General features: G+C 49.0%; 2 protein-coding genes across 12 annotated transcripts in view; both read left to right on the forward strand.

Annotated features, from left to right (window-relative positions):
- Positions 1-9,781: 9,781 nt before the first annotated feature.
- On the forward strand, positions 9,782-20,303 carry ZBTB32 (zinc finger and BTB domain containing 32). 11 transcript variants are annotated; one of them, XM_027769517.1, is made up of 7 exons: positions 9,855-9,931; positions 17,797-17,997; positions 18,590-18,764; positions 18,958-19,094; positions 19,191-19,259; positions 19,372-19,536; positions 19,714-20,303. In XM_027769517.1, exons 2-7 carry the CDS (start codon positions 17,979-17,981, stop codon positions 19,995-19,997), a joined length of 849 nt encoding a protein of 282 aa, XP_027625318.1. In that variant the 5' UTR covers positions 9,855-9,931; positions 17,797-17,978; the 3' UTR covers positions 19,998-20,303. The 11 variants fall into 11 exon arrangements, with proteins under 11 accessions (XP_027625323.1, XP_027625324.1, XP_027625318.1 ...); XM_027769522.1 differs by lacking the exon at positions 17,797-17,997 and having other exon boundaries at positions 9,782-9,931; positions 18,717-18,764; XM_027769523.1 differs by lacking the exon at positions 17,797-17,997 and having other exon boundaries at positions 9,782-9,931; positions 18,720-18,764.
- A 260-nt stretch (positions 20,304-20,563) lies between these two features.
- The window catches only part of KMT2B (lysine methyltransferase 2B), a 26,699-nt gene continuing 26,055 nt past the window's right edge, over positions 20,564-21,207 (forward strand). Inside the window, exon 1 of the mRNA XM_027769525.1 lies at positions 20,564-20,984. Coding sequence (XP_027625326.1) covers positions 20,564-20,984 — 421 coding nt within the window. The remainder of the gene's footprint in view (positions 20,985-21,207) is intronic.

The following is a 21,207-nucleotide window of genomic DNA, read 5'->3' on the forward strand; positions in this document are numbered from 1 at the left end:
AGAGGAGAATGGAAGAGAAGGGACTGTGTGGCATAGCCGTTCTTCCTAGGGGAATGATTTCTCACTTTTTCTCTCTGTCTCTGTCTGTCTCTGTCTGGTGAGCACATGGGCCATATGAAAAAAAATTATATATATGCATGTGTGTGTGTGTGTATATATATACACACACACATATATGCTTATATATACACACACATACATATCATATATATATATATGCCCCAGCCCAACAACATTTCATGCTCTATACTCAGGGCATGAACGCTGAGTGGGAGCAGCTGTGGATTTAGAAAGAATACACAGACAGGGAGCGGCAGGTGGCATGGTGGTTAAGGGCACTGGTGGTTAAGGCAATAGTCGCACATGGTCGACTATTGTTTGAGTCCCAAACCTGGTGGCTTGCTTTCTCACTTTCCCTCTCTCTCTCTCTGTGTCTCTCTGATAAAATTAAACAAATAATAACAATAAGTAAAATTAAATAAATTTTTAAAGAATTATTTTAGGGGCTGGCAGGTGATGTAGAGGTAAAAAGCACTGTACTCCTACATGGCCGACCACAGTTCAAGTACCAGGCCTGGTGGCTTGCTTTCTCACTTTCCCTCTCTCTCTCTCTCTCTCTCTCTCTCTCTGTCTCTCTCTCATCAAACTGGAAAATAAAACTAATTCTTTTTTTTTTAAAGAATAATTTTATTTAACGTGAGAAAGCAATTTGCCAGGTCCAGGACTTGAACCACTGTCAGTCATGTGGGAATCCAGCACCCTTAACCACCATGCCACCTGCCAGCCCCTAAATAATTCCATTTTTAAAAAAAGGTAATATACAAAAGGTCAAATTCAAAGTTCACACGTTGCATGTATTTTTGTTGAAGTGTATTTATTTCGTTAAAAAAAAGATAGGGGGACCAGAAAATGGAGACCGTTGGACTCCCATGTGGTCAATCGCAGTTCGAGTCCCAGACCCAGAGACTTAAAAACTCACACTGGGCATGTATGTGTGCATGCCCAGGATCTTGGGAGAAGAATGGAGGAGAGAGGATTATGGCATGGTCATCCCCCCCAGGGGCTGATTTTTGCTTCCTGTCTCTCTGTCTCTGTCTCTTTGGAGAGGACACATGCCCTATAGTAAAAATCTTTCTAAAAGAAAAAAGAGAACCCTTGATGGGTTCTTACCATGCCATGACCTCTCTCTCCTGTCCCAAACCCTTCCACCCTGCCAGGATCACAGGTGCGCTTGTGGCTATGTTTGGCATGTTCAGGTAGACCCAAGCTCTAAATCCAGGCCATCCCAACTGGCTCCGGCATTATGCAGTGGTGCCTGACCACCTGTGCCATTGCAGCTGGACCCAACGCATCTTGCTTGCATCACTTCTCGAAGTCAGTCAAGGTACCACCAACTGTTGTAGAGAGTCACACGCAGTGACTGACACCTTTTGGAGACCAACGGTCATGAGATACAAGTGCTCCTTCCTATTAGACTTTCCTGATCTTCCTCAAGTAAATGACTGTCAATCAAGTCCAAAACAGAATGCGTTTGTTGTACATCTCCATGCCATGGCACCAAACCTTTCTTCAGAAAAGGCAACTTTTTTTTTTTTGAGAAAGTTTTTTTGCCATAGGGCGTGTGTGTCCAGAGGGACAAAGACAGACAGAGAGACAGAAAGCAAGAAATCAACCCCCAAGTGGGGATGACTACACCACAATCCCTTCTCCTCCATTCTCCTCTCAGGATCCTGGGCACACGCGCACATGTGCCTGGTATGAGTTTCAAACTGCCAGGTCTGGGACTTGAACCATGGTCGACTACGGGGGAGTTCATCTGCTGGTCCCAAGTCAAACTTTCTGATCAGGAAGGAACGGGGTGAACAGTCACTGTGACTTGTGCTGTGTACCTTAAACCTGAATGCCAAGATATCTTGTGGAAAAGCAGCCCGATTTGGATACTTCCATGTAGAATGCTCACCATATAAATCCTCAAGGGGAGTAAATGATAAACCTCTATAATCAAACTTAATCCTTTAAACACAGTCCCTTAAAATGGTGGAAATAATAGTGGTTGTTACTATTTAAAAAAGGAAGCCACTTATCAAAATAGTTTACAAAATATGTCACTGAGAAGGCATATAACATAAGCTAAAACCAGCTGTGTGTGAGGCCAGAAGAGGCATAGTGGTTAAGGCTCTGGACTCCCATATGGCCGACTGCGGTTTGAGCCTGGATGCAGAGGCTTGAAACTCACTCTGCGCGTGCGTGCGTGTGTGTGTGTGTGTGTGTGTGTGTGTGTATGTGTGCATGCCCAAAATCCTGGGAGGAGAATGGAGGAGAAGGGATTATGGCTTAGCTATCCCCCTGGGGTGGTGATTTCTCACTTTCTCTGTCTCTCCAGTGAGTGCACGTACTCTATAGCAAACATCTTTTTTTTTTTTTTAAAGAATTATTTAACTTTACTCATTTTCAAAATTTTTTTACATATAAATTTATTTATTTACATTCATTTACAATACATCATTATAGTACTCATTTATTTTTTTAATTTGACCAGAGAGGGACAAAGTGAGAGAGAGAAAGTGAGAAGGCAAGCCGCCAGGTCCAGGACCCGCACCACATTTAGCAATGTGGGAGTCCAGCAGCCTTAACCACCGTGCCACCTGCCAGCCCCAATCTATAGCAAAAATCTTATTAAAAGAAAAAAGGATCAGCAGTTGGCGTAATGGTTACATCACTAGACTCCCACATGGGTGACTACAGTTCAAGTCCCAGACCCAGCAGCTTAAAACACAGTGGGCATGTGTACGTGCATACCCCAAATCCTGAGAGAATGGAGGAGAAGGGATTGCAGCATGACCATCCTCCCAGGGTGTGATTTCTTGCTTTCTGTCTCTCCAGCAAACACACATGCCCTGTAGCAAAAATCTCTCTTAAAACACACAAAAATACCTCAACTGTGTGTGTATGTATTTTACCCCTAATAAAGTCAAGTATGTTTGTAGATTTTTATCCAAATAGCTTTCATTGTTAAGTATAGTGTGTTCAAAGAGAAAAATTAAAAAAGAAAAGTTAGGGAGTTCAATGAACTAAGAGAATGTTGGTAACTTTTGCGGTTCATTAAACTATTCTCTGTAAAAAGTAAATACCTCCTTCCATAGTTTTGCATGGTTCTTAGGATAATGCCAGCATTCCTTTCTGTGGACTAATAGGCCAGGCTTTGCCAACTACCTCCAGCTTCGCTCTCCCTACTTGCTCCTGCTCCCCCTTATCTTTGCTTTCTCTTCTCCAGTGACTTTGGACTTTTGGGCAATGCTGTCTTCTCCCCAGAGTTCTGGAATCTACTTTCCTGCTGCCTGGATGACCCTCCTATCTCCCTACTCTGGTTAGCAAGTACTCATCTTCGGATCTTAGTGGATGTATCACTTCTTCCAGGTTCTTGAAAACCAGGTCAGAGTCTCATTTTAGTTTCTTAAAGTATCTGTGTTGGGGGTTTCCTCATTGCACTTAATACAATTTTAATTTTACAAGTCATTAATAGTACTATCCAACATTTAATGAGCTCTCATTCTTTGTCAGAGATCATCCTAAGAAGTTTATGTGTGTCAGCTCATTTAGTACTCTCAAAGTACGGAAGGTCAGAAGGTGGAAGACGCTTGTTCAAGGTCACGCAGTTGGTAAGTGGTAGAGGCAGGACCCAAACCCTGCCAGTCTGACTTCTGAGCTGACATCTGCTCAGCTTCTCTCCCCTGAAGTAAGTAATGTTCATCTCCCCTACTAAACTGTGAGCACCTCAGTGGTGGATATCCAGTGTTATGGAATGAATTGTGTAACCCACTTCCCCAAATCGAATTCATTTGTTGAAGCCCTAATCCTCAATGTGACTGTCTTTGGAGGTAGACATTTTTTTTTTTTTTTTTTAGAGAGAGAGATTTTTGCTATTGGGCATGTGCACTCACCGGAGACACAGAGTGACAGAGAGAAAGTAAGAAATCACCCCACAGAGGGGATGACCACACTGCAATCCCCTCTCCTCCATTTTCCTCTCAGGATTATGGGCATACACACATACACACCCGGAGTTTCAAGTCGCTGGGTCTGGGGCTCAAACTGAGGTCAGCTATGTGGGAGTCCAGTGCCTAAACCACTATGCCACCTTCTAGCCCGGAGACAGTACCTTTAAGAATTTAGGTTAAGTGAGGTCACAGCGTGAAGTTCTAATCCAAGAGGACTGGTGTCCTTATAAAAGGAGGAAGAGACACCAGAGTGTTCACATCCTGAGGAAAGGCCATGTGAGGATACAGTGAGAAGACCACCTTCTGTAAGCCAAGGAGAGAGGCCTCAGGAGAAACCAACTCTGTGCCTCCATCTTGGACTTCAGCCTCTAAAACTACAAGAGAAATCTTATCGTTTAGGACACCTAATCCATGGTGTTTTGTAATGGCTGCCCTAGCAGATTAATACATCTGGCCTGCCTTCATGTCAGGCACCATGCCTGGCACACAGTAGTATTCCAAATCATAGACCCAAGTGTCACCACCTTTTCTGAGATGCCTTCCCTCACTCTTCTCCACTCCCTTTATCCTCAGCTTAAGTGCTCTTTCTCAGCTTCAGTTGCTACACGTTCCACTGGGTTCTGGAAAGACACACTTTGAAGTCCAATTCCTATCTAGAAAGTGAAATCTTAGGCCAGTCAGTGGTGTGGTGGTTGAGGTGGCTGGATCCCACAAGGCTGACTGCAATTGTTTGAGTCATAGACCCAGGCCCATACCAAAATCCTGAGAGGAGAATAGAGAAGGGATTGTGACATGGCCATACCCCCAGGTATACACAAGAAAGTGAAATCTTTAAAGATCTTTAAAAGGTTCAGTACAGATGCCATTCACTGCAGGAGCTCAATAAATATCTAGGTAAATGTAAGTCTCTTAACACCTATACACCAGCCACGGGAGCTGTGCAAACTTAGACACTGAGTAGTCTCAAAAGTAAAGCCATCACGGCCTTGGGGTTTTTTTTTTGTTGTTGTTGTTTTTAGAGTTTTGTGGGTTTTTTTGCTATAGGATGCATGCACTCGCCAGAGAGACAGAGACAGAAAGCGAGACATCACTCCCCAGAGAGGATGGCCACACTGCAATCCCTTCTCCTCCATTCTCCTCTCGGGATCTTGGGCACGCACGCACATGTAACCCGGCGTGTGTTCAAGCCACCGGGTCCGGGACTCGAACCACAGTCGACTACATGGGAGTCCAGCGACACAGCCATTATGCTAACTGCTGGTTCCACGGCCTTGGGTTTTTAGAGAGCTCAAAGCTTAGGGGAAATTGTTTATGGTTTGAAAATTGGTTATTTTTATATCTGTTATGAACACTAGTGCACTTGAGCTAAGCTCCTGAGTTTTAGTCAATTGCTTGGCTCTAGTTGAACTTATTATATTTCAAACATAGGAAATTCACTCCTGCCTCAGGGCCTTTGTACTTGCCATCCCTTCTAGCAACACACTTCCCATAGACTTTCCCATGGAAAATATTCAGCCTTAATTTTCAGGGTCTTACAGCAGAGTCAAGGCAGATGATGCTGATTACAAAGTAACAATTTCTGCATACTGTGAAGAAAAGAGAAGCCACCTTCTCTATTTGTTCTATTTGTTCATTTAATCCTCTCAATAGGCCTAATGTACTATTATCCCCATTTTACAGAGGAAGAAATTAAGACCCAGAAGGGTTAAGTAACTTGCCAAGGTGCCATGACTTGTGAGTAGCAGCAGGGCCAGGATGTGAACCGAGGCAGTTGGGATCCAGCATCCAGATACTTGGTCACAAAGCCCACTGCTTCTCAGCATATATTAAAGCTTTGTTAGCATGGGGTCTGGCACAGAATAGTCACTCAATAAGCAACAGTTATTTCTCTACTCCTATCAGACACTTAATTCTCCAAATCTTACAATCCAACCACGACCAAGCTGAAAACCCTTATTCCATTTCCTTAGAGCCAAGGTCCTTCACTCTGTCTCCTCATACCTACACAATCTGAATGGCTGATATTGAGGGCTTTGGAGTCAGCCTGTCTGGATTCCCATCCAGGCTCCACTGTTCACTAGCTCTGCAAACACAGCAAAGACCTAGGTATGTCTCCTCACCTGTACAATGGGGACAATAATAATGTCCCCCATGTCCTAGAATAATTATGCGGAGTCAGTGAAATGATACATGCAAAATACTTTTTTTTGGAGAGGTTTTTGCTATAGGGCATGTGCACTCGCCAGAAAGACAGAGAGAGAGAGAGACCAGGAACCAGCAGTTAGCGTAATGGCTATGTCGCTGGACTCCCACGTAGTCGACCGCGGTTCGCGTCCAGGACCCGGTGTCTTAAAACTCACACCAGGCAAGTGTGCGTGCGTACCCAAGATCCCGAGAGGAGAATAGAGGAGAAGGGATTGTGGCGTGACCATCCCCCTTGGGGGGTGATTTCCCGCTTTCTGTCTCTGTCTCTCTCTGGCTGTCTGGCGAGCGCACGCACCCTGGTAGCAAAAACCTCTCCAAAAAAAAAAAAAAAAAAAGACAGAGAGAGACAGAGAGAAAGAAAGCGAGAAATCACCCCCCAGGGGGGATGGCCATGACACAATCCCTTCTCCTCCACTCTCCTCTCGGGATCTTGGGCACGAACGTACACACACCTGGTGTGAGTTTTAAGCCACTGGGTCTGCGATGCGAACCGCGGTCAATACATGGAAGTCCAGCAACATATCCATTACGCTAACTGCTGGTCCCCAGACCTCAGTTTCTTCATCTGTCAAATGGCAAGAGCGCAGAGTGAGGAAAGAACTCAGATTTGGGTTCAGGTCATGTGTCATTCTATTCCTTGTTCAGCCATAGACCAACTGCGTGAGCTGAGCTAAGTATCTTCACCTCTAGGAGCCTTGGTTTTCTGTTCCTACAGGTGCTGTCAACTTTCCTCTTCCTAGGATAACTGTAAGGATTTCCAGCACGGGTGTCTGCACTCTGGACTCTGTAGCTGCTAGGATGGGAGGTAGTGTATACCAGTGGTTACAAGCTTAGGCTATGGACTGAACAGAACTTGTTTCAAATTCCAGCTCTGACAGTTACTTCTGGTGAGAGCTCAGGGAAGAGAATGTCTTCTCTCAACCTGTTTGCCTGTCTGTAAAGTGAGAATAACAGTAAATATGATAGAGCTTGTTAGAAGGCTTCAATGAGATGATGTAACTGGCCTAGTTCAGTGTAGGTGGCATTGATGAGACTTCCTTTTATTTTTTTTAATACTCTTTTTCACAATTCAAATGCATTTTCACCAGTTTGAGGACTTGAAAATATGCACCGAGTGCCAAAACTTCAGGATCAGATCCAAGTCGAGAAGATAAACGGACCTCAAAAATAAATAAAGGGTCAACGTGATCCCATCAGAACATATCCCACATCTACAAGATCAACTCTACTTTGGGACTAGCAGTTAGCATAATGGCTGTGTCGCTGAACACCCATGTAGCTGACCGCGGTTCGAGTCCCAAACCCAGTGGCTTACACTCACACCGGGCTCGTTTGCGTGCATGCCCAAGATCCCGAGAGGAGAATGGAGGAGAAGGGATTGCGGCGTGGCCATCCAGCCCAGGAGATGATTTCTCGCTTTCTGTCTCTCAGTCTCTCTCTTCCGGGCGATCGCAGGAGCGCTATAGCAAAAACCTCTCAAAAAAAAAAGAAAAGAAAAAAAGAAAGAAAGAAAGAAAGAAAGAAAGAAAGAAAGAAAGAAAGAAAGAAAGAAAGAAAGAAAGAAAGAAAAAAACTCTACTTTATAGTGTAGTTCCAATGCTCGACTCTCACTAGAATACAATTCGAGTCCCAACAAGGCTCGGACTCGCTGCGACAAAAGACTTCACATCTCTGCCCCCTCAGGCGGTAAGCAGGCATGGTAACCGGGTTATTTATGAGATTTCTTGAGATGATGACAAAGCGCGGGACGCGGAAAGAGCTCCATAAGGAAGAGCTGCTGTTACTACAACGCCTGCCTTCCCGACCTCCACCCTTCTTCTGCCTTTGAAAAGCCGCGTCATGCATTCTCTGTCGCGATTTAAACTCTGTGACCCAGACTGTCCCGCCTCATGCCTTCCTGGGGGGGCTTCTGGCACACCCCGTTTCCCCACCCGTACCCCTCAGCTAAACCGCGGGGAAGGAATGGCTAACAACCTTCCGCAGAGCTGGGAGCGGAGCTCAGACCCGGCGATTTAACTCTAACCGCCCGAAACCGTTCCGCCCCGCCCCATCAAAGGCGAAGAGGCGGTCATTGCAACCAATCAGAAGCGGCAGCGGTGGAGCAATGCCCGCCTCCCTAAAGCGCCCTGGCGCTTCATTGGGTGTTCCCGAGTGCGAACCCAAGGCTAAGCCTGTGGGTCAGCCAATCAGCGGTGTAACCGCAACCGGGCTCATGACAGGAGAGAGGCGATCGGCCAGTCTCGGAAGATTGGCGCGGTGCGCTCAGCGGTCGCCGCTTGTCAGCCCCGAAGCCTTTCGTGGGCGGAGAGCCTGCTGACCGGGCTCTGGTCGCGGACCGGTCCCTCAATAGGCCGTACTGTCGACGGCGGGGGGCTGGTACACGAAGCGCGTAGTTAGTCCTGGCGCCGTTGCGGTGCCAGTGAGAATTTCAAATGCGATGTCTAGGCCGGTTGTGTGGAGACACTGCCCCCTCTTGTGCCTTCCCTGTCACCGTACACTTCCGGGGCGATCTGTGCCCTGTGTGGGGCCCGGCAAAAGGCGGGAAAGAGGAGCAGTCTGCAGACACTTGAAGCCCGCCTAGTTCTTGAAGACCTTCCAGCCAGTCAGGTGTGGCGGCAACCTGCATATCGCTCCACAGTCTTCTCCGCAGAATGTAACTCTCCAGGTTATAAAGGGTTAAGCGAAAGGTGACAGGGTTTGCAAAGGAGAGCTCCTCAGGGTGGCCAGAAAGGAGGTGGTACTCCTGAGCACTTGTAGGGGTAGGCTCCAAGACTTTCTTTTCTTTCTTTCTTTCTTTTTTTTTTTTTTTTTTGAGAGAGATTTTTCTATAGGCCAGTGCATTCGCCAGAAAGACAGAGAGACAGAAAGCAAGAACTCATACCCCAGGGGAAATGGCCACACTGCAATCCTTTCTCCTTTCAGGATTTTGGGTACGCATACAGCACTCATGCCCAGCCTGAGTTTCAAGTCGCAGGGTCCGGGACTCAAACCATGGTCGATTCCATGAGAGTTGAGTGATGTGCTGGTCCCAAGATTTTTTTTTTTAAGAATTTTCACGAAAAAATTTAAAAAACGAATTTTTGCCACAGGGCGACTGAGCTTCGTGAGAGACAGAGGAGGCCGAAGTGAGAAATCACTCTCCACACCGCAATCCCTTCTCCTCCATTCTCCACTTGGGATTTGGGGCCGCTTGCACAGCCCAGTGCGGCTTTTCACTGGAATTGTGGAGTCAGCCATGTGGGATCCGGTGCCTTAACCACCACCCCACCTGCTGGCTCCTCCAAGACTGTTCTGACCAGGGAGTTTCAGGTTCTTCATAGAAAAGCCAGGAAAGGGCAAACTTCATAGCCAATCAACACTGCGGATGGGCTGGAAGACAATGAGATCTCAGCCTTGGAGCCAGAAACTTAAATCTGCCCACTCAGGCTCAAAACCCTGGCCCTCCACAGCAAGGGGAGAGCTCCGCAGTCAATCCGCTGTGGGCCCGAGGCAGAGCGAGGAAGTGGCAACGTCCTAGGTGCCTCCTAGGCTATTCAGCGTGGTAGGCCAGGCGATACCCGCAGGAGAATGCGGCCAGCGCTACAGCCAATCAGCGTCTGCCTTGCAGGCACCCCTGCCCTGCGCTCCTGTCCTCGTGCAGCTCCCCACTTTCTAACGGCCACTCAGGCTTTCGCGGACCAGAGTGTGTGTGTGAGGCCAAACGGGGAAGAAGAACAGGGTCTAAGTCGGTGAGTGCTGTGGTTTTTCTTACTCTTATTTGGCCTTGAGTCTGGCCCAGGGAATGGGGGCTTAAGTAGTCACTGTGGAGGAGAGGGCAGTTGAGAGTTGGGACCTTCCTCTGCCCGGAAGAGGGGGCAAAATGGGGGCGCATGGAAATCTATGCTGGGCGTAAGCCAAGCCAGCCTTACATCTGAGTTGGTCCATGGTCCTCGAGGCCAGCTTGAGGGGGAAGTTGGTTATGGTGTGTATTGGGGAAGTTTGAGGTGGTTGGCTCTGCTTGGAGTCACTGGCCTTGAGTTATGGCTTCTGAGAGTGAAAGGTTGTCTGCACTGAATCTGGTGGCTGAGAGGAGAGGCCTGTGGCTCTTTGGAGGTTACAGGGACCCACTGTTCAAGAGACAAAATTAGTGTTTTCTGACCCACTTTTTGTGGAAAGTGAATGTTAGTGAGATTGAAAACCCACTGGAAGTCGTTAAGGGTCACTGCATCCAGATCGTGCTGAAAACATACAGCTGCAAGGCTTTCTGGGGTTTCTCTCCAGGTTATGGTGCTCTTGGCAGATGTTTTCCAATATCAGGTTTAGATTGAACAATGCGGCCAGGAGATTAGGTTCTAGGAATGAAGACTCTGAATCCTAACCAAGCTGTTTGCCTGTATGAAGCATTATTGCCCTATGGTTACTTGACCGAATTGGGATTGGGTCATGGCTAGGCTTTTCGGTCTCCTTGTCCCATCCCTCCATGCCTTTTCTGGTCATTCCCCAAATAGGCTGTAAGCAAAGGGCAGGTTCGTGGGAGAGATTCATGTTATTCTGGAGCACAGGAAGAGGTGTGAGAGATAGTCTGCACTTTAGAAAATCAATCATTCGGGTTGTCTGTACTTACGATCTTTTATACTGATAGAGCAGGCTGTTAACATCTAATTTCACTCTGCTGTTAGTTGGTATGAAAGCTTTCACAGTAGTTTCATGTACACCCAGAGTTTTAAAACCAGGGGTGGAAGTGCAGGGGGGTGGTACATGAGTGGACTTCAATGGTCTGTTAGTCCCTGGAAATTTTTTTTTTTTCAATTTGTGCGTGTGTGTATTTGTGGGGGAGAGGGGAGGGCAAAAGGGGCTACAAGGATAAGTGAGAAGGAATATTTAACCTGTCCAGGTATGGGTTTCAGAGCCATATGTGTATCTCGTCATTCATTCATATGCAAAATGGTATAGTGTCTACAGTTTTAATGTAAAGAATTGGTCCCATGGCTTACATTCTTAACTGCATGGCAAATCTCTAAGAGGTAAAGAACTACTACAATAAAACTGGTTCCTTATTACTTATGGGGCCTGGGCAAGACTACAAGCATGTTAGCCCATGCTTCTAGGTGTACCACCAGCCTGCACGTTGAAGCTCAGTCTACATGCCTGTCACACATAATCAGGACCTCGGGTGTGTACATCAGTCACATGGTCCACTGTGATGGGTATAGACCTGGGGTAGAGACCCGTGTAGGTCCTGGAAGTGGGCTCTAAGTCACTTGGCCCAGGAAATCCAGCATTCAGGATTCCCAGAGAATGGTCTAGAAGTGTCTGTGTAGGGGATGGTTTGAAGGTTCTAAGTGGGTACTTCCTAGATGCCCTGGACACCTCAATCCATGGGAAGAGACACAGCCAGAGAAAGTTGAAGTGGGACCCTCTTCCCTAGTTTAAGTCAACACTGGTATTCAGCATTGGTCTTGAAACAACCCCTGGGAGGATGTTAAGGGTTTGGGAAGAATTAGCCTCATATTAGGGCTGAAGAGAAAAAGGCCATCCCCAGTGAGGATGCAGTGAAACCTGTTTTCTGACTTCTGATCTTGTTCATTTTCCACTTAATTCGCAAGATATGTGCTAAGAGTCTTTGTGACTACAGCTCTTACCCAGGTGACCTGGGTATGACGGCGTCTGGTTGTTGGATTATGTAGATCGCAGACTTAGAAAAGAACTAAGTCACCATGTAGTGTCTCTTCTCTGGTATGTGTTGGATGTACTTAACTAGAAGGAGTGAACATCCTGAGAGTTCATGTAAGATTTGGATTATTGGTCTTAATCTATAAAATGATATGAATCGCCTTAATTCATGGAAAGATGTATTCCTGGGAAAAGTGACTAATTCACTTTCTTTTTTTGAATCGAATCTTGTTCAACTTGACTTGGGGAGAAGGTTCAATACTTTAAATAAGTGAGATAAAAGAAAACAGTTTTCATAAAACAGATCATCATTCATCCTAGTTGGCCTATTCTGATGGTTTAAATACTTTTAAAGATAATCAATATTTGTATTGCCTTGTTGACATTGTTACATCAAGCTGCATTGTTCCTGAAGGAACTTAGATTTCTGGAAAACTCTGATTTTGTAGCTAGAGTGTGCACTGGGTCCTTCGCATATTTGCCCCTTAGTGCCCCATTGGTCATGCCTATCAGTAAGAATAAAAAATATCAGATTTCAGGGCCAGCAGGTGGCATAATGGTTAAGGCGCTGGACTCCCACATGGTCAACCACAGTTCGAGTCCTGGACCCAACAGCTTGAAACTCACGCTGGTTACATGTGCATGTATGCCAAAATCCTGAGAGGAGAATGGAGAAGGGATTGTGGTGTGGTCATCTACCCCAGGAAGTGATTCTCACTTTCTCTCTATATAGCAAAAATCTTTCTCTCAAAAGAAAAAAAAAATCAGATTTCAAATCTTATTCAGTGATGTGAATACATTGTCCGTGGTTTCACTTTCCATGGTCCAAAAATGGGTGAGTACAGTACAATAAGATATTTGGAGGCCATCCTCATAGCTTATTGCAGTGTATTATTTTAATTGTTCTATTTGTTATTAGTTGGTGTTAATCTCTTACAATACCTAATTTACAAAGTACACTTTATCATAGGTATGTATGTATAGGAGAAAGCATAGTATACATAAGGTTTAGTACTGTCTGCAGTTGTGAACATTCATGGGGTCTTGGAACATATTCATGGATAAGAGGAAGCTACTGTATTAAAAAGGACTGAAGGGACCAGCAGTTAGTGTAATGGCTATGTCGCTGGACTCCCATGTAGTCGACCACGGTTCAAGTCCTGGACCCGGTGGCTTTAACTCACGCCAGGCGCATATGCATGTGTGCTCAAGATCCCAGAAGGAGGGAACCAGCAGTTAGCGTAATGGCTATGGTGCTGGACTCCCACATAGGGCCGCAGTTCACGTCCCAGACCCGGTGGCTTAAAACTCACGCCGGGCGCGTGTGCGTGCATGCCCAAGATCCCAAGAGGAGAATGGAGGAGAAAGGATTGCGGCGTGACCATCCCCCCTGAGTGGTGATTTCTCGCTTTCTGTCTCTCTGTCTCTCTCTGTCTTTCTGGCAAGCATACGCGCCCTATAGTAAAAACCTCTCAAAAAAATTAAAAAGACTGAAGGGACTAGTAGGTGGTGTGATGGTTAGAGTGCTGGACTCTCACATGGCTGACCATAGTTTGGGTTCCAGATCTGATGGCTTGAAAATCACACAAGGCACATGTGCATGCATGCCCCAAATCCTGAGAGAACGAAAGATAAGGAATTGTGGCATGGCCATCCTCCCTGGAGGGGGTGATTTCACTTCTCCTCTGTCTCTCTCTGGCAAATGCACACACCCTATGGCAACCCTCCCCCGCCCCCCAAAAAAAGGGCTAAAAGGTAGAAGCCGCATTTTCTTTCCTTACACTCCTCTTCCAGTCATGTCTTATCCACCATGCCACCTGCAGGCCCCTTCAATCTCTCATACCCATTCAACCCTCTACTAAGATGTAGGTTTGTGTCTTTCTAACCTGTGGTTTCCTGGACCTTCCCCAGTGAGACAACTGTAGACAATTCCTACCGAGTCAGCCAGGGAATAGAAAGTAGGTAAGGTTTATCAGAGTAGTGAGGGGAGATCTTTATTTTATTATTATTTTAAAAATTTGCTTTATGGTGCACATTTCGCCAGAAAGAGAAGTCACCCCTCCCCAAGGGTGGATGGCCCTGCCGCAACCCTTTCTCCTCTTGGAATTTTGAGTACACGAGGCACAAATGTCTGAGTGTTTTTCAAGCTATCAGGTCCAGGGCTCTAACTGTGCCGTCAGCCATGTGGGATCCAGCAGTCTAACTACCACCACAGGCTGGCCCAAGGGGAGACCTTTTAAGAGCGGCAATAGTCAGCAATGTCCCTCTCCTTCCAAATCAAAGTACTGCTTGCTTCTGTTTCTCTTGTCACTGCCCAATGCAAGATGGCTTGGGCTGAATTGTCAAGAATGAAGGAAGAGTCTAGAGAAGGGCCTGGAGTGTCCCCAGTATGAAGGCTGAGGTGCAGAGGCCCTGGCGAATACCTCTAAGGAGGCAGTCTCTAATGGGATATCCTAAGTAGGGTAGACACCAAGTAGGAGGTGAGCTGGGGTTTCCCATTCTTGGGGGCTTTCATCTACTGAATGGGGAGTCCCTTGGCCTTTCTCCTCCCTGTTAGGTTCCACAAAAGCCCATTGACACTGCCTGTCAACTACTTTTGTCTTAGAAGATGCTGCCCTTTGAGCAGTTTTCAACCCTCTAGAGCATCAGTGAGCAAACCACGCCAGTGGAAGAGCTGAGTCACAAGCACATGATGTAGGGCTGGAGGTGAGGGGGATCACACTCCCCTGAGTGATGACATCATCTTCCAGACCCCTGTACATTTCCTTCTGTACCAGGGCTTCTCCCTCACAGCTTTCCCCACTTAATCCTTGTCTTTGGAGATTGTGTATTTCTGTGTTGGAGGAAGGATGTTTCTCTCTGTATACATATATATCGGAGGGACTTTAATGTGTCTCATGTGTCCCTGGGTGTGGTGGTGTGAGGAGTTAGAAAGCTCAAGAATGGAAAATATTTAACGTTCAGAGTAGTAGATGAATACAGCTTGCCTATTTGCATTTTCCCTTTCACTCTGACTCATCTTCCCCTCTCTCCACCCTATTGCCCCTCCACCAGCCTCACCCATGACACACCCTGTCTGATCTAGGAAGGGTTAACACCTGCCCGTGCCCAAGCTAGAACAAAAGAGATGGCATGTTAGGTCTGGAGGGAGAGAACAGAAGGCTGGTCTGAATATTTGGGGGGGCTCTGGAGCCAAAAAGAGAAATGGGAACTTAGAGACAATATTTGGATCTGGGAGAGGATCAGGATAAAGATGCCTAGGAAGAACCAGACACTGTCGACACCAGAGCAGCCAACCAGGGCCTGACTCGTTTTTCTTCCAATTATTTTTTGTGCATATACTTTATCAACATTTGTTGAATGAATGAAACCTTTGTTACAAGATCAGGGATAATAATAAGAAACAGAAATTTGAGTCTTTCAGATCACATCCTTTCCCCAGATCAAAGAGTGAAAAGAGGGGGAATCTCCAGAGACCTTAACCCTTGGGCAGGAAGTAAAAGAAACCCCTAACTCCTGATTTCAGAGAAATGTCATTTGTCATCGGCTCAAGAAAAGGTTTTCTCTCCGAAGACCACCGCAGTCCCTTCCTGGGGTTGCCCCCTTCAGAGTTTGATGGGAGGATCTGAGTCACTCACACACCCAGTCTGTGATGGTGGCCCCATGACAGGGGTCATTCCCACAGAGCAAGTGAGGCTTCCCATTACAAAGTCAGGGAGGAGGAAGAGGCATGCTTTTGGCCTTTCTTGGAATCCAGACATTTCAGTCCTTTTTTACTTCTGAGGTAGTAGAAACAGCTTCCAGCTACTACATCTCTGTCACCTCTAAGAAACAGAACTATTAACATTTGAATAGTGCTTCATACTTACAAACCACTTTCACATTTCATTTTCACTCCCACCTCCAAATGAGGTAAGCAGAGATTATCCTTACTTCATAAATGAGGTAACTAGTCTCAGAGAAGTGACTTGCCCTAAGTGACTCAACCTGTAAATGGCAGAGATGAGGCTCTTAGGCAGGTCTGATTATTCCAAAGTCCTTGTTACTGCAGCTATACTCTTCTGACTCTAGGGGTTCACAAATGAAAGAAAGAGATTAGGAGGCAGAACGTCTGGGTTCTGGAAGTAGAGGGGGTGGTCTCTCCTGAAGGCATAAAGCAGAGCCACAGTATAAAACCACACCCCTTTGGGGAACTATGACAGACTGATACTTGGGACATCCAATGGAGGACTACGAGGTCAGGGGCGGGGCTAGCTCCAGGGGGGGCCCCAGGAACCCCAACAGCAGTTCAGAACATGCGGTGTCCAGGAGGAAGCTACAACTGGTGAGTGGTTGCATCTCCCCACCTGAGCCCTTTCTCCCATTACACCCCTTTCTATCCACTCCCTGCTAACCGGTAGCCCTCTCCCTGAGGTGTCCAAATAGTCCCTCTCCCTTCTCCCACAAGGGCTTTTACTCTAGATAAACCTCTAGGTACAGACCTAGGAATATACTTGCTAGATGCTAAGACAGGTTCTGTTTCTCTTTGTATCTGGGTTCTTACTTCTCTTCAAAGCAAATGTGGTGGTTTTGATGTGTGACAAACGTCTACCTTGTTGGATTTTATCTTTCTGTTCTTCATTTTTAAGCTCATGAAAAACAAAATGAAATTATCTCCTTTTCCTAATCTCAAGAGGAGATAGTCTCCCTCTTTACAGTTCCCATTTCCCTTTCTCCCACTTTCCACATCTCCAGAACCTCTCTATCATTGCATCACGAGCCTTTTCTCCTGTGGCTGTGCACCTGCTCTCTTTATTCACTGAATGAGAATCTTTGGTCTCTTGTAGTTCCTTCTCTGAGGATGTGTTCTAGAAGCTTCGGCCTCAGGGAGATGACTGATCAAGGCCTTATAGCATGTTCTCCTATAGTCATGACCCATCTTGCTGCCTTCTCTGCCTTTCAGGAGTGATAGGATCCGCATAATGGTCCTGTCAGGGGAGGAACCAATGGTTTTCTAAGCTCTCCTATGAAGCTATGTCTCATTCCATCCCTAAATGCTAGGGTTGACTAGGTTTGGGGTAACCCGTCTGCCTGGCATGAGGAAAGCCTGTTTTGCTCAGAGGTCTTACCCTATAGAAGTTTAGAGCAGTAGAATATTAGTGTCATCTATCCTTTAAATGAGAGATTGCAATTGAATGGCCCCACCTAAACTAGTCTTAAATCTGCTATTTAAAAACAAAAACAAAATCACCTGCTATGGGGTGCGTGAGCTAGCTGGAGAGAGACAGAGAGGGAATGTGAAGAAGTGCCCCCATGGGACCAGCAGTTAGCGTAATGGCTATATTGCTGGACTCCCATGTAGTTGACCGTGGTTCGCGTCTCGGACCTGGTGGCTTAAAACTCACGCCAGGTGTGTGTGCATGCGTGCCCAAGATCCCAAGAAGAGAATGGAGAAGGGATTGCGGTGTAGCCATTCCCCCCCCCCGGGGGGTGATTTCTCGCTTTCTATCTTTCTCTCTGTCTGGCGAGCGCACGCGCCCTATAGCAAAAACCTCTCAAAAAAAAAAAAAAAAAGTGCCCCCAGGAGTATGGCCTGGCTATACTTGTCCTCCATCCTTTTGGGGAGTTTTAGGTGCACGTGTACATGTCTATTGTATTTTTCAAGTTGCTGGGTTCGGTACTCAAACCGCATGAGTTGGCTATGTGGGATCCAGGTGCCTCGAGCACCACACACTGGCTGCCGCAAACCTGCTACTTTTTTGTTAACTGCCTGCTCCTTGCTCTTTAAGTCCTGAATTTGGTCTAATTTCCATTCTCCTGTCATCACCATCTCCACCTCTGGCTACTGATGTAATTCCAGAAAACCTCAAGTTCTCTCTTGGGTTAGTTTATAGGCTCTATTCAGGACAGAAAGCTCTAATCTAGAACCAGCAACTCACTCTTTCTCCCCTCACCTCCACAGGCTTGAGAATATGCTGTTTTCCCTTCCCCTTTCCGCCATGGACCCCACAATGTGGCCTTTCTCTCAGAGCCTCTGAGACTGGTACCCAGGCAAGGCACGATGCCCCTGCCCGCCACAAGACTGCCCAGCCCCTATGGTTCTGATCGGCTGGTACGGCTAGCAGCCAGGCTACGGCCAGCACTATGCGATACCCTGATCACGGTAGGAAGCCAGGAGTTTCCCGCTCACAGCCTGGTGCTAGCAGGTGTGAGCCTGCAGCTGGGCCGCAGGGGCCGGTGGGCTCTGGGAGAAGGCATCAGCCCTTCCACCTTTGCCCAGCTTCTGTACTTTGTTTATGGGGAGAGTGTAGAGCTGCAGCCCGGGGAGCTAGGCCCCCTCGAGGAGGCAGCCAGGGCCTTGGGAGTGCAGGCCCTGGAAGAGGCATGCAGGAAGGCTCGAAAGGACAGGGCTAAAGAAGGGCTGGATTCAGGGCAGACAAAACATGAGGAGGAGCCAGAGAAACCCATGAGAGATTCTGAGAGAGGACTGGGCCATGGAGAGAGGCAGAAACCAGAGCATTTTAGAACGACAACGAGAGAACAGGAGATGCTGCATGAGCCAAGAAAGAGTCCGGGGGTGACAGGGACAACTCGGGAGGATCAGAGAGAGCAGGTGCAATCAAAAGAGGAATTCGGCCAACCCTCCTTTGGCCATGGGGGAGCAGATGGGAGGCAAAGAGTGGTTACATGGGTAAAGGAGAGTCCAGGGGGCTCTGAAAGTCTGCGGGAGTTCCCTGGTCCCCTCCCTCCACCAGGTTCCTTCCAAACCAGCATCATCTCCAGGCCTCGGTGGGTTGAGGCCCCCTGGTTAGGGGAGGGCCAGCCTGCCCTATGGAGCATCCTGCTGTTGCCACCCAGATATGGCACTCCCTTCTCCCATAGCAGCCCCACCACTGGAGCCTGCCAGGAGATCTGGCCTCGGGACCAGAGGTGAGTGAAAGGCCTGGTGGAAGGCCTCCAGGCTGGGCGGGAGTGGCCCAGGAGAGGCAGCCGTGATGGGTGGAGGGCCACTACCCATCTCTACTATATACTTCCTGAGCTAGGGATGGGACAAGAAGGCTCTCACCACAGGGGAAGCCAAAGCCCTGCCCCTGTGGAGGACTCAGGACACCCCCTTCCTCAGGAAGGGGCCAGGGCTGGCCAGACTCCCACGTTTTGCCAAGGACATAACTCTCCCCCCACCTAGGATCCCACTGCCCATGAACCCCCACAAAGGGCTCTGCAGTCAGAACCAGTTGGCCTCCTCCAGCCCCATCCCAGGTAAGCCCCTTGCTGCCCTGCACACACCCTGAAACGGGGTTGAGGATTCCATCCAGCCTGAGCAAGGTCTCTACCTCCTCGCTCTGTTCCCTCCAGGTTCCCTCCCCGGGGGCCCTGCACAGTTCAGCCCTGGGGAGTTGGAACAACCTAATCAGGGGAACACAGGTGAGTAGGGTGAGGGCACTTTTCCTTCAGCCCCATTTTAGCCCATTTTCTTGCCTGGGAAAGAATCTGGGATTCTTGGTCCTGTCCTCCATTGACTTCTCTGTCCCCTTAGGCCCACCTGCAACCTGTGCGGGTCATGAGGGCACGACAGGCCACCCATCTCGCCAACACCCTCCCCTGCTCCCTCCTGCTCGGTCTCGGCCCTATTCTTGCTCTGTCTGTGGAAAGAGGTTTTCACTCAAGCATCAGTTGGAGACGCACTACCGAGTCCACACAGGTATGGGCGCCCTGCCCAGGGTGAATCGTCAGCCTCCTTCTCAACTCGGGTCTGCCGGCATGTGCGTTCCTCTCTGTATGCCGGACTCCCGCGTAGTTCCCTCGCCTGCTGCCCGATCTATCCGTTCTTGGCCAGCCTTCGACCTTCCTTCATCGGCCTCCCCTCCGTCCGTCCTAGGAGAGAAGCCTTTCTCCTGTAGCCTCTGTCCTCAGCGCTCCCGGGACTTCTCTGCCATGACCAAGCACCTGCGGACGCACGGGGCAGCTCCCTATCGCTGCCCTCTATGCAGCGCCGGCTGCCCCAGCCTGGCCTCCATGCAAGCGCACATGCGCAGCCATTCGCCCAGCCAGCTCCCGCCCGGATGGACCATTCGCTCCACCTTCCTCTACTCCTCCTCCTCCTCCTCGAGGCCGTCCCGGGCTGCGACCTCTCCCTGTAATCCCTCTTCTTCCCCCACCTGACGGAGCACCCGGAGCTTCTTTGTCCTCAGCCTAGAGTGGGATTAAGAGTGAAAAGTGGGCCAGCTCCACTTCCGACCCGGCACCTCTGCTCCCACGGCTTAGCAAATTCGGCTCCAGAAGCTCATCAGGAAAGGTGCCCAGAGCCCTCTCCTGGACGACCGTGGGTCACACAAGTCTAGGCCAGCGAGCCCCGATGGAGTGAGGACACTTTAGTTTGCACGAGTGATGGTGCAAACTGTACGGGGACTGGGACAGTCGATTTCATCACCATAATAAAGAGTTTCCAATGTTCGCTAAGGACGAGAAAGCCGAGTCCAGACCTCAGTGTGTAGGCGGGGCGGTGGCGACGGCCGGGTGTGTGTGTGGGTGTGTGTGGGGGGGTAGGGGGGGGGGGCACCGCAGCCTCGCCCCTGGTCCTGCAGCGTCCCCTGGTGGCTGCGTGGCGGCTGTCCAGTGGGGCGGAGACTTTCTCCCGCTCCCAGGCGCCGGGTTCTCCTCCTAAGGCAGCTTGCCGCGAGAGCTCGTTGTCAGGGCAAACTTCGCAGCAGGGCCTGCAGGCGGGGGCGATGAGAGTCGTTGAGATCCCGAGTCACAAGCCCCTTTCACAGCACTCGGCGGCTCGCAGCGTCAGGTTTGGGTGCGCCGGCCCGGGCCGGGGAGGAAGGCACGCCCAGGCCCTGCTTTCGGCCGCCCGCCTCCTCTGCGCACAGGAGCCCCGAGAGGCTTTCTCTCGGACAGTCTCCTTCCACGCGGTGCGGAATGGTTGCCGGGTGACACATGGAATTGAGACTAACTTTGCCGCAGCTTTTTCCCCAGCCCACGCCTCCCGCAGTTGCGAACTTCATTTCCCATGGAATCCCGGGTTCCCAGAGTCCGAAGCCCGCGGCACCCTGGGAGCGGTAGTCCACGCGGGCCGCTGGCTCCGACCAGAACAACGGGAGGAGTCTGAGGCTAGGACCACACCTCCCGGAGGCCCGGGGACTGGCTGTGCGGATCTTAGTTCGAGACCCGGTAGTCCCAGCTCTCGCGTCCTAGCTCCCGGCGGAAGGAGCGAGGCCTGGGCACTACAAGTCCCGGAAGCCTTTGCGCCTCGCCCCTCTCTGGCCGCGACGCGGCGTCTTATGCTCTTCAGGCGCGGTGTAAGGGTGACGGCTGGCCGCGGACTCCCGCTCCCGTGGTGCCCCGCGCGTGGCCGGCCCAGCCCCCGTCT

This window comes from Tupaia chinensis, unplaced genomic scaffold (genome assembly GCF_000334495.1).
Source record: "Tupaia chinensis unplaced genomic scaffold, TupChi_1.0 Scaffold149922_1, whole genome shotgun sequence".
Taxonomy (NCBI): Eukaryota; Metazoa; Chordata; class Mammalia; order Scandentia; family Tupaiidae; genus Tupaia; species Tupaia belangeri.

Coding starts and splice junctions, on each gene's coding strand:
- ZBTB32 (XM_006171641.3), top strand. CDS start 17,896: ATGCCCCTGCCCGCCACAAGACTGCCCAGCCCCTATGGTTCTGATCGG. Junction 18,765..19,020: donor ATCTGGCCTCGGGACCAGAG/GTGAGTGAAAGG, acceptor CCCCCCACCTAG/GATCCCACTGCCCATGAACC. Junction 19,260..19,371: donor ACCTAATCAGGGGAACACAG/GTGAGTAGGGTG, acceptor CTGTCCCCTTAG/GCCCACCTGCAACCTGTGCG.